Source organism: Desmodus rotundus, chromosome 4 (assembly GCF_022682495.2).
Source record: "Desmodus rotundus isolate HL8 chromosome 4, HLdesRot8A.1, whole genome shotgun sequence".
Classification (NCBI taxonomy): Eukaryota; Metazoa; Chordata; class Mammalia; order Chiroptera; family Phyllostomidae; genus Desmodus; species Desmodus rotundus.
The window spans coordinates 125251993-125264819 of NC_071390.1; the positions used below are offsets into that span (position 1 = coordinate 125251993).

At 38.4% G+C, this 12827-nt stretch overlaps 1 protein-coding gene and 1 pseudogene across 1 annotated transcript in view; both read right to left on the reverse strand.

The window, feature by feature from the left end:
• Positions 1 to 9401: 9401 nt before the first annotated feature.
• On the reverse strand, positions 9402 to 9487 carry LOC112296474 (small nucleolar RNA SNORD116; annotated as a pseudogene).
• Positions 9488 to 10329: 842 nt separating this feature from the next.
• The window catches only part of LOC112320696 (transmembrane protease serine 11G), a 35039-nt gene continuing 32541 nt past the window's right edge, over positions 10330 to 12827 (reverse strand). Inside the window, exon 10 of the mRNA XM_045185666.2 lies at positions 10330 to 11939. Within this exon, the coding sequence (XP_045041601.2) occupies positions 11778 to 11939 (162 nt within the window). The 3' untranslated portion in view covers positions 10330 to 11777. The remainder of the gene's footprint in view (positions 11940 to 12827) is intronic.

Sequence of the window (12827 nt, forward strand, 5' to 3'; positions counted from 1 at the left end):
GACTTCTGATGGGTGAGCTTGCACAGGCTACTTCAACCCTTTAAGCATGTTTCCTCCTGTATGAATGAGCTGACACCATTTGTGAGCAGGACTTTCGTGAGAGTGAAATGACATAATGTATTTGACACTGCCTTGCACATGGTCTGGTCCTAAATGGCAGCTTCCACTGCAGGTGGCAAAAGGCTTGGTTTCTTCGCAAACCTCGGACTTTAGAGGGAATTATAGCTGTCTATAGATCCTGGCTCTCCACACCACTGCTGCTTGGCACTTCTGCCCCCTAGCTTCCTCGTCTGTACGTGGAAGTAATAATAGATTTCCAGACTATCGTAAGAATTAAGTGAACACGTACCTATAAAATGCTACCCACACTGTGTGGTATATGTAAGAACTGAATTGTGAATGGTGTTGAAATAAAGTCGTGACTGCACTGAACGTTAGCATGGCCGCACATGGCAGGAAGTTTGCTTAGAACGCATCTAGTGGCCCTGATGTCATCTGTCTCCTCAGCTTTCTGGTCTTTGTTTACAGGAAGGTAAAGGATTAAATTGCTGAATGTGAAGGTAAATTCAAGAATTGGTGGTGAGGATTTAATAAGCCATTGGCTAACAGAAGGCAATATGGCACAGCAAACAAGAAATATACAACTTTGAAACAAATAAAACTGGAACCAAATTTCTGACTGTCACTAACTATAGCTCTGAGTAAGTTAATTAACTTTCTGAATATAATTTTCCTCCTTTGATAATAGTAATGTATATGAAAATCACACAAAGGGCTTATGCTGAGCAAAAGAATCTAGACTCAAAATGCTACATATTGCATGATTTCATTAATATGATACTCTAGCACAGACACAGCTTATAAAGGCACAAGCACAGAAACAGACCAGAGCTGCCAGAGTCTGATGGCAGAAGGGAGGCATTCAGTGCAAGAAATGATGAAAATGGTATTTTGTGGTGGTGGCAATAGGCTGTATGTGTTTGTCAAAACTCATAGAACTATTCACTAAAAAGGGTGAATTTTACTGATTGTAAATTATGTCATATATGTAATCAAAATAGAAAAACAAATGAGATTTTAATAATTGCAAATAAACAGTACTTGGCAACTTTCAGACATTGTCATGTAGGAAAGGAACAAGTGAAAAGCATCACCAAGTTTAGGAGCCATGGCACATAGTAGCTGAGATTCCATTGTATTCTATTTATTTCAGAGAAGCCTAATGTGGTAAATATCGTGTGATTAAGTAATTCATTAAACCGATGTTTGCTCTGTTCCTCTGATGTACCCAGGTATGTTTTAGGGACATGGAGATTAGAGTAGTTAACAAAAAAGACAATCATTAAAATCATGTCTTTATATATATTGTCAACTCCTTTACTTCTCTTTCACTTTGCACTCGCTTGATGAAAAGATAACCTCGAATAAATCTAAGTTTCTATGATTCTTTGCCTGTATGTTTGTGCAGGTAAACAGACCTGTAGAGAACCACACAGACGGATTGATCTAATCTTAAATTCCTGTTTATGATCCTACTGTAGCTCCTAATGCTGTAGGCAATCATTTTATAGATTTCCAGGTCATTGACGTAGGAATTGTCCACTTCTGGACAATTCTCACCTTTGTTCTTTCCTCCACCCCTTCAGCTACTCTTCTACTCTCTCACTCTTAGCTGATGACCTTGCTTCATACATGATGTATTAGGTTCTTGAGGCTGTTGTAACAAATTACTATAAACCTAGGGGCTTAAAACACAGACATTTATTCTTTCACAGTTCGGGAGACCAGATGTCTGAAATTAAGGTGTCAGCAGTATTATACTCCTTCCAAAGATTCCTTTTTCTCTTCTGGTTCTGGTGGCTCTGGGAGTTCCTTGGCTTGTGTCTGCACACTCCAGTCTCTGCCCCAGTCTTGATGTGGTGGCTGTCTTTTCTCTTCTCTCTGTGTTCCCTCACATTCACACTGTTCTGCAGCCATCCCCATCATTCATCTCTAGAACTTCTTCATCTTCCCAAACTAGGACTCTGTACCCATTACACATTAACTCCCACTTTCCCCTTCCCCCAGTCCCTGGAAACCTCCATTCTACTCTCTGGTTCTATAATAATTTGACTAGTCTAGGTACCTTATACAATAAGTCTTTTGGTCCTGCCTGATTTCACTGATCCTAATGTCCTCGAGGTTCATCCATGTTGTAGCATGTGCCAGAATTTCCTTCTTTTTCACAGTAGAATAATATTCCATTGTATGAATATACACATTTTATTCATCCATTGATCTATTGATAGCCTCTTCTATTGCTTCCACCTTTTGGCTATTGAGACTAATGCTGCTGTGAACATAGGTATACAAATACCTGTTTGTCCCTGCTTTCAGTTCTTTTGGTTAGATAACAGAAGTGGAATCATTATTTCATATGGTATATCTATGCTTAATGTTGGGAGGAGCCACCTGTAGGGACTAAATGTTTTTTCAAAGTTCATATGTTGAAACCCTAACCTTCAATGTGATGGTATTAGAGCACCCTCGAGGTGATATGGGAAGATGATCAGGTCATGAGAGTGGAGCTCTCATGAGTGGGATTAATACCCTATGAAAAGAGACCCCAGAGAGCTCTCTTGTCTCTTCTTCCAGGTGATATCACAGCAAGAAGATGGCCGTCCGTAAACCAAGAAGCAGGCTCTCACCAGACACCAAATGTGCAGGCACCTGGATCTTGATCTTCCCAGACCACATAACTGTGAGTAGTAGATTTTTTGTTGTTTAAGCCACTCAGTCCATGGTATTTTTGTTATGGCAGCCTGAACGGGCTAAGGCACTGCCATACCATTTCCAAAGCAGTTATACCATCCTACATTTCCACCTGCAATAAATGTACAGTGTTGCATTTTCTCCACATCTCTGCCACCACTTGTTTTCCAGGTATTTCTTTCCTATCCTAACGGCTATGAAATGGTATCTCATTGTAGTTTTGGTGTGCACTTGTGTAATGATGAGTGATGTTGAGCATCACATGATATGCTTACGGTCATTTGTGTATCTTTTTTGGAGAAATATCTATTCAAATACTTTGCCCATTTATAAACTTGGATGTTTGTATTTTAGTTGTTGAGTTGCAGAAGTTCTTTAGATATTCTGGGATCAATTCCTTATCAGATACATGATTTGAAAACATTTTCTTCCATTCCATGGGTTGCCCTTCACTCTGTTGATAGTGTCCTCTACTGTGGAAACGTTTTCAATTCTGATGAAATCCAATTTATCTCTTTTTCTTTTGTTGTCTCTCATTTTGGTGTCATAACCAGGAAATAATCGCCAAATTCAATATCATGAATGTTGTCCCCTATGTTTTCTAACCTACTGTCAGATCGAAATATCGCTGGTATGCATTTTACCCACAAATCTTTGAATACATTTGTCATTTTTCTTCTGTGTTAAATGTCTGGCTCCTGGAGTAGTTATATATGAATCTGTTTCTGACACTTCAAATTCAATACACTAAAATAAAATACTGTTCTTTAATTCCCTTTTATCCATTTCGGTGTCTCCCCTATCCATTGAATTAGCATGACCTATATTGATTCTTTTTACATTTCCCTCCATTTTACACAAGAATCTATACCCCAGCTCTTTTCTTGTTTCTATTACACTGGGTCATAAAACATAACAAATGTCTTCCTAAAACAATGAATTAGGTTATTTGGGGTGGGAATGGATGAAGCAGTGGAACCATTTGTTCTAAATGCATTGTACGCTGAAGCTAAATGCATGAAAGAAATCACATTGAAGTAGTTCTGGTTGAAGTGAGCAGAGCATACCTGGAATCCCACTTACTAGTCTCTGTATCTCCTGAGAATTGTTTTTTGTGAAAGCTATTGTCCTGGAGGTTCAGGAATGTGTTTATTCTGCTCCCAGCAAAAGAAAAGGTGCAGCTTGGATACCGATCTAGGAATATCCTAGGCATCGCTATCATACTGTCCACACTTTTAATTAAATAGAAGAAGGAGAAGGAGAAGGAGAAGAAGGAGGAGGAGGAGGAGGAGGAGAAGGAGATGGAGGAGAAGAAGAAAAAAGGGGGAGGAGGAGGAGGGAGGAGGGAGGAGAAAGGAGATGTGTTAATGCGCTTGCTTATTTTAATCAAAGTCAACCATGCAGTTAGTTACAAGTATAACTTTTAAAATACAAGAATCTACTTAAGTTAAATGATTAAGGTACTAAATCTTTTTACTGCCTCCAACCCTGAAATATTAAATCTATGTTGGTTATCTTGCATAGAATGTGAGATTAATTCTTTACTGTTTACTCTAACAACCTTGAGAGATTTATTCAAACTGAGAAATACTCTCCGTCCTTTAACAGTTAAATAGAGGTGGGTCACTGATTCTGAAGACTGTGAAGACTGGCAGCATTACTTAAGAATGTGTTTCCTTCTGCTATTCTCAGAGTTAAACTCATGTCAAATGAAAATACCCATGTTCATGGTTTTTGGTTTGCACTTGACATTTCTTGGGAAAATTAAAACTTTTCCATCTAATATAATCTGTAATATAATTTGAAAGTAACTTGTGCATGATATAGAAAATTATAGAATTTGGGGGTCATAGGACATTAAATATATCTTCCCATTCTGTGAATATTATGTACCTAACAGGAACAGTGATTAGTCAGATGCATGTTTGTTTTTTGGGTTTTTTTTTTTTTTTGCCTTATACCTGATACTCTCTATGCTAGGCCTTAACAATCTGTTCCTTATCCTGAGTCACAAAGACAATCATATGTATATATGATTTATATAATATATATAAATATTAATCTTTTTTTCCTTCCTACTTGTGTTTCTAGTTTATTTCTGGAGTCTACCTTTGTGTGTAGTGTTCGTCAGGGATCCACAGTGGTGATGATGATGGAAATGCACCTCTCAGATCTCCAGCTCTGGAGAATGTCATTGACAGACAGCCCAGCTGCGGGGCTCTGAGCTCACCATTGCACTCACACTGTAGCTGTGCTTCCTACTGTCTTCTCCCAGCCCATGGCCAAGCACGAAGGGTTGTTAAGGCCATCATTCCTGGGAGAGGTGGGACTCCTCTGGTGGGTGACTTTGACTTGAGAACTCCCCAGAGGCCTGACCAAATTTTCTTGAAACTGCACTGCCATGTGAGAGTTTTCCTATCTGATTCTTCTTCCTCTCCTCCTTACTGTACAGGGGTCAGACATGAACTACGTTCTGAAGCGTCTTTTGACTTTTCTAGCATGTGTTCCATTTTCATCACAGAAATTTCTTCCAGTATATCTCTTTCACCTCAAATCCCACCCTGTGGTCTGATTGAGTGGTCTGAGAAAATTGAGGTCTGACTAACTCACTTTACTGTCTGTTGTGAAAAGATGACACTAGCTTAGGAGGCATGAGGGGCACAGATAATCCCTGTCCTAAAGTAGTAGCTGAATTACTAAAGATTTCACCAGCAGTGACCTGGAAAAACTTTCTGGTAGAAGGGACAGCACTGCAAGTACAATGGTCTGAGTCATTGAAAAATGAGAAGGCAAAGTGCCTACAAATATAGTAGAGTTGGCTGGTTCCTGCCGACATGCACTGTTGCCCTGAATAGGAATAAGGAGAAACTGAGGCTTATTTACAATCAGTTAAAGGTTAAAAAAAAAAGCCCTAATCTCCTACAGAGGAAGAGTAGACACAGCCAAGCATCAGGCTGGAAATCTAATAGTTAGACTGCTTAGCCAAAGCAGATCTGCTATGCTTAGGTCAGAGCCTTGGTTGGGAAAACTTAAGACCTTGAGGTGTAAGAAGGAGACAAGTGGATGGATATCATAGGGATATTGGTTCTGCAGAACCCTCAGAACTTGCAGAAGTAGTCCCTTATTCTTTAGTAAGAGTCAGCCCCTTCTCCCATGCTGAAAGATGCTGCAAAGCCCTTTCCCCTGGAAGACAACAGGTGCCTCCACAAGAGATATCCCCACCTCCTCAATTGACAACCAGGCTAATAACTCAGCTAGGAATGCACAGTACCTAATAAGGGAGCAAGAAGACTAAGCACTGACAATGCTATACAAATTAGTGAGTATGTGTCAACAGAGGAATATTCCTGTTTCTGGCATTGGATTGGGAGGATGCTTGATTAAGGAGGGTTGAATGGAAGATATTTGAATAAATAAGAATTCACTGACTCTCTCAATACATGGTATTTAACACACTGGCAAGGACCCAAGTAGATGAGGCAAACTTGCTGCTAGGGTGGCTCTTAGCCTGAAGAAAGCAATAGTCAAGGCTGAGTGAAGCAGAAATGCCCTATTTGTCCTGGTACAGAGTAGAGAAGGAAATACAGGGGCTGAGGCACATGGAATTGATAAGTTGTGTGAAGCTGGAAGACCCATCAGGGGCATGTTCTACAGGGTGGCCCAGAGGACCCCCCATCTATCAAAGCCACTAGATGAGCTGGTGATTGGGGCTTGAGCATAACTAGGAAGTTCAATGTTGGTTCTTCCCTGTGGGCGAAGGCTGAGCATAGAAGGAACAGCTACAGAGCTAGGTTCTTAGAGTGAAGTTGCACTAGGAGGAAACAGCACCAGCCCTGGAGACCTGGAGGAGCAAGGGTAGGAAGAGAATACATGAAAGTAGCTGATCAGTTGTCACCTTTTCTAGAAAGTCCTCTCCTTAGTAGGCGTCTGCCTTGATACTTCCAAAATTTCTGGTCTGGGTTGCTGTGACTAGTTTCTAATATGAAAAGCAAGAGAACATTGTCTCAAGGCAATATCAGGAAAGGCTATGGCGGCGGGGAGCAAGAGAATAAAACTTAGTGTTTCTTTTAAGTGTTCTTATTCCACTCCAGGCATCAGCCACCCACCCTCCCTTCATATTCCAGTTCAGGAGAGCGCAGTCTCCTAGTCTCTCACTTTTATTATAATTTCCTGGCCTGGAATTCATGTTTCTTTCTTCTATAGATTATCTGATTGGGTTTATTTGAAGGAAATAAGTATCCTATGCATATATATATGCATATATATGCGTGTATGTATATAAAATGATGCCATTTTTTAAAAAGTGGGTAAACTCTTTATAAGCATATGGATTGTTTATATTTTTATAAACAGAAAGAACAACATGAAAGGGTATATAAAACTTTAAACTTTGGTGAACTTAGGAGAAAATTGGGGAGAGATTACTAGATTTTCCTTTGTATTAGTCTACATTGAAACACAGCTCATATAAATTATAGCTTGAAATGAGATGATGATAAAATATAATTTAAAAATAACAAGGACCAGGAGATGGCAGCATAGTAACACATTTGGTCTAAGTTTCTTAGTTCTTTGCATGGATTTATTTATTTTTTTTTTAATTCAGGTTTAGTTGACATGCATATTAAGTTCATTTCAGGTGTACAATATAGTTATTCAACATTTATATATTTATATACTTTCAGGATATTAGTGACTGTATTCCCTATGCTGTATGTTAAATTACTGTGACTTATTTTTTATTTTTTAACTTTTTTTTATTGTTGTGACTTACTTTTTAACTGAAAGTTTGTGCCTCTTATTTCCCTTCATGTTTTTTGCTTGTTACTCTTTCCCTTCTGGCAACCAAAACGACATTAACAGATGTCACAATCCAATCCTTGTTTTATTTGAGTTTGCTTCTTTCTTAAAACATCATTTAGTATTTTCAACTTTGTGATGAAGGCACTCTGATTATTTCTCCATTACTTGATATTCTTTGCTTTAGTTGTCATTAATATATCTTTTTGGAAGGAAGACATACAGAGGGCCCAGAGACATATGAAAAGATGCTCAGCATCACTAGCCATCAGAGAGATGCAAATTAAAACCACAATGAGGTACCATCTCACGCCAGTCAGAGTGGCCAACATAAACAAATCCACAAACAAATGTTGGAGAGGATGCGGAGAAAAGGGAACCCTAGTGCACTGTTGGTGGGAATGCAGACTTGTGAGGACACTGTGGAAAACAATATGGAATTTCCTCAGAAAACTAAAAATGGAACTACCCTTTGACCCAGTAATTCTACTGCTGGGATTATACCCTAAGAACCCTGAAACACCAATCCAAAAGAACTTATGCACCCCAATGTTCATAGCAGCACAATTTACAATAGCCAAGTACTGGAAGCAACCTAAGTGCCCATCGGCAAACGAGTGGATCCAAAAACTATGGTATATTTACACAATGGAATTCTATGAAGCAGAGAGAAAGAAGGAGCTTATACCCTTTGCCACAGCATGGATGGAACTGGAGAGCATTATGCTAAGTGAAATAAGCCAGACGGTGAAGGACAAATACCATATGATCTCACCTTTAACTGGAACATAATCAACAGAAGAAAAAAGCAAACAAAATATAACCAGAGACATTGAAGTTAAGAACAATGTAACAATAGCCAGGGGGGAGTGGGGAGGGGACAGTGAGGAGAGGGGATTACAGGAACTACTATAAAGGAAACATGGACCAAATCAAGGGGGAGGGTGGAGGTGGGGCAGGGAGGGGGGTTCAGCTGGGGTGGGGCGGAGGGATGGGGAGAAAAGGCATACAACTGTAATTGAATAACAATAAAGTTTTTTTAAATCCAAAATATATATATATATATATCTTTTTGGGTTATAAGAAATTCCCTGTTTATTCAAAAAGCAACAGAACAACTCTTTGATTCTTTGATATACCATTAATTGTGAAATTGGGATCCTTGGAAGGTAGATAGCTGATTTCTGACTGCTTCCATCTTCCTGTGGGTGTCTGGTGGGCCTGCTGTAGTTCATACAGAGTTTCACCTCTCCACTAGTGGACCAAAGATTTGCTACTTTCAATAGTGGCTATCAAAAACACTTTTACCTTTTTATGTGGCCTTGAAAAGAGAACTTGGCTTTACAACACAATTATACCCAGTGTCTAGAATACCCAATGTCTGACACATAGAGGCTCAAGAAATATTAGATAAATAAGTGATTATATGATTCAATAATTTTGAACAAGTGTGCTGCAAAATTTTTAAAACATGCAATACTTGACTATTCAATCAGGGGCACTGACTCTTTTCCCTTAAATTGTCAAATCAAAAAATAACAACAGCAACCCAATAGTCATCTGATATGAATGAATCAAAATTATACCTATTTTTTGTCAGATTGGCAAAAACATGTAATGTATTTTTGATATGCTACCGAATTTTAGTAATTAGTTTGTGTTTGCCATGAAATGAAAAAGGTTGAAAATCACTGATGTAAGTAGTTACATCGAATGTTCTAGGTCAGTCATGTCCAGTGAAACTTTCTGCAATGATGGAAATGATGTAAATCTGTGCTGCCCAATGTGCCAGAAGTGGCTATTTTGTGTTTAAAATGTGATTAGTATGACTGAGAAAATGATTTGTTTTTTTACCTCAGATCTGATGAGAACAATGGTTGGAGTTCTCTCATTTTGTTCAGCTTTTCCAAGGAAGAAAATGAATTTTTGTTAGTATTTAATTTAAATTAATTTAAATCTAAATAGCCCCATCTGATTAATGGCCACCATATTGAACAGTTCAGCTTTTAGTGCATAGTGTGGCTATGCACTAAAGTATATATATATATAGAGAGAGAGAGAGAGAGAGATCTAGAGGGAGACTTCTCAAACACCTAAATCCCGCAAAACTTCACCATATATACTCATTCACACACACACACACATCCCTCTCTCTATAGGTCTGTATATTTCTCTATATCTATCTATCTATCTATCTATCTATCTATCTATCATCTATCTATTTATCTATGTATGTATAAAGACATAGATAGACAGACAGACAGAGATGAACTATTGCCCACTGCAGCTCAGCCTTCTTCAAAAAGCCTCCTTCCTCTAGCCAGGTTTAGGTTCCAAATAATCTTAATGTGGCTAGAATGGTTTATATAAGAGATCATGATGGTCTCTTAGCATGTTCAGTTCATCAGCATTACAAAAAGGGGGAGAAGATATTTCCAAACTCATGTAAGGAAATTACAGGTGCAAGATTTTAACAGTGAATTGTTCCTTTGAGTATTGACCCCATGGCAGTAGTTTTCAACTGAGGGTGACTTTGCCCCTCCGGGGCCATTTTGCAATGTCTGGATTCATTTTTGTTTGTTACTGCTCACTGGGGGTACTGCTGGCTTCTGAATGTCTAGGGAAAAAGAACGCTACTAACCCTTCTACAAAGCAGAGGGTCGCTGCCACCCTCCCTGTGCTGTGCCCCGCAAAGATTAATCTCTGACAAAATGTCAGCTGGACCAAGGATGAGAAGCTTTACTGTATAATGATGATTCAAAGAGAACAAGTTTGACGTTATTATCATAAATATATTTTAATGTATATAACAATACTATGTGCAGAAAGAGAGACTCTCCCTTGATAAAAAACTAAAAAAAAAATCTTAACATTGGCAGTTATTTCATTAACTAAATTAATTGTAAAAGGAGGAGGGGAAGAAAATAAAGATTTAGATGCACAGAAAAAACTTTTGAGTTTTGTTGAACATTAGTAATGTCATGTTCTCATGTACAGTACCACAAACATATATTTAAATACATTAAAAATGACTTTTATCACAATAAGTAAACCATTTTAAAGATACTTTCTTGATTATTTGAACATTATCCACAAATACCACTCATCAAAGAATGGCTAGCTTTTTATCAGAAATTTGAAATATTATACAATAAGGTCTTTCCCAAAATCTTGTATTGAATTGTCCATGAATGTCTAATTTTATATAGGCTTCTGGTATGTTATTTATGAATATCTTTATATTGACTTCTCATTCTGTGGGTTCCTTAATTGTTCTGAAGTTTATTAAAAAGAAAACTGTTTAAAAAATAAACTGCATTAGGAGATAATTAAACAGAATTGAAAAGTAAATTTATACCAATACTGGAATTTCTTCCATTTTTTGAAAGTCGCTCCTTTTCATCCAGTTGTTGCCTCTTCTTCTCACTCCTCCCCAGTGAAAAGGCCAAGAAACTCTTTTTTCTGAACCCAAAATGGCATGTTTACAAGTTTAAAACAAAACCCAGTGCTCGGCAACATTTTCAGTTTTCCTGCTGTGTGGTCCAAGGATTTAGTTATAGTTCCAAAGTAAAAATCAGTGTAGTTGTTGAAAGAGATTAAAATCTGCTATGTTGAGTGTAGATAGAAATTGCAGCTCTTTCCAAGTTTCAAAGACAGGTTAAATCTGCATCTGAGGGCAAAGGGGAAAGGACTCACAGTAGTGCCACCTCTTAAGTCCTAGTTTCATGTCTGGTGCCCCTCTGTCACTTGTGATAGCATTGGCCAAAACTAGTTACCTTGATCTGTCTAGTGCATGGACCTACAGATTCTTAATGAGAATCGTATGATGAGGAAGGTAAAAACTGTGGAGTCAGAGGAGGGCAGTGTGCTCTGTCAGGGGAAAAACACAGAGAATGCTTAGCCATTTGGTACTTAATGTTTAACTGCTGGACTAGTCTAAAATGAGAAGTGTGTCGTAGGGACACAGGTGAGCAACGTGGTCATCAGAGACACTTGGCAGCAACCTTGGATTTTTGAGGAGTTGACAGTATCTTTTACATTCACAGCCACAACACTTCAGATTATGTGAAAGAAAGCCTACTTTTTCCTCTTATTAAAGGGGAAAGTTGTCAGATTGTGCTTAGTTGCATCTTGAACTTGATGACAAAATACAGGGCAACACATGCTAGACACAATTTGCTAGGCCACACATGGCATTTACATTTTGGAGGTAGGTGATTGTTGCATTAGATGTTAGTTTTAGATTTAATCCAGTCCCGATAACGAGTCACTTTTGTATAAATTCCAGGCTTGTTTTCTTTTCCACAGTCTATTCCCCAGCTTACTATTCCAATAAGATACCAGATGTTTGTATCACGTGCAATAACCAGAGGTCCCCCAGAATCGCCCTAAAGAAAAAGAAAAAATATTGTCAACAAAATAGATAAAGGAGTGTAAAAATCACAGTTAATCAACATGTGAATGTCTAAAAAATTAATATATTGAAGTATGTAAAATTAATTCTATTTTTACTTACTATTAGTATTAGTATGATAATTGCACTTATTATCTCTGCTTATCTCTATTAATGGCTTTGTATTACCCTACATTGGAATGCATCTCATATAAATTATAGCTTGAAATGGACCAGGACATGGCAGCATAGTAATACATTTGGTCTAAGTTTCTTAGTGCCTTGAAGGGATGTTATTTTTTTTTTTTAATTCAAATTTAGGTGTACAGCATAGTTATTCAACAGGTATATATTTAGATATTATTATGATATTAGTTGATTGTATCCTCTATTGTGGGGAACTGTTCCATGCATAGGAAATGTGGCTCAGCCTCACTTGGAAAAGCCAGTGGGGAGCGAGTTTGGTGGGCAGGACCCACGCCCATGGACAGGTTCTCCCGTGGGAAATCAGGCCTGCATTGTACCTACGCTGCTGTGATACTTGCTCTTGCTAAAACTCCCTCACCCTGAATTGAGGCAGCAAATGTTTATTGAGTATCTTTAACTTCCTAAAGTCTGTGCTAAACCACCTGAGTATGGAGTGTGACCAGTTTCCCCCTTGAGCTGTAACATCCTTCTCTTTGAAGTAATTAGCAGTATTCTGTCCTTTGTTGTCCTTAAAAGGTAATCAATCACCTGTGGTGAACCTGTGCATAGTAAATGAGCACCATCCTCCATGTAATGTGCCCAGAAAAGCAATAAAAGCCTGTCCAGTTGGGGATCAGCTCTCTCTCTTGGGCTCTCTCTAGCCCTCTCACCCTCTCCCACTTAGAGAGTGGCCATG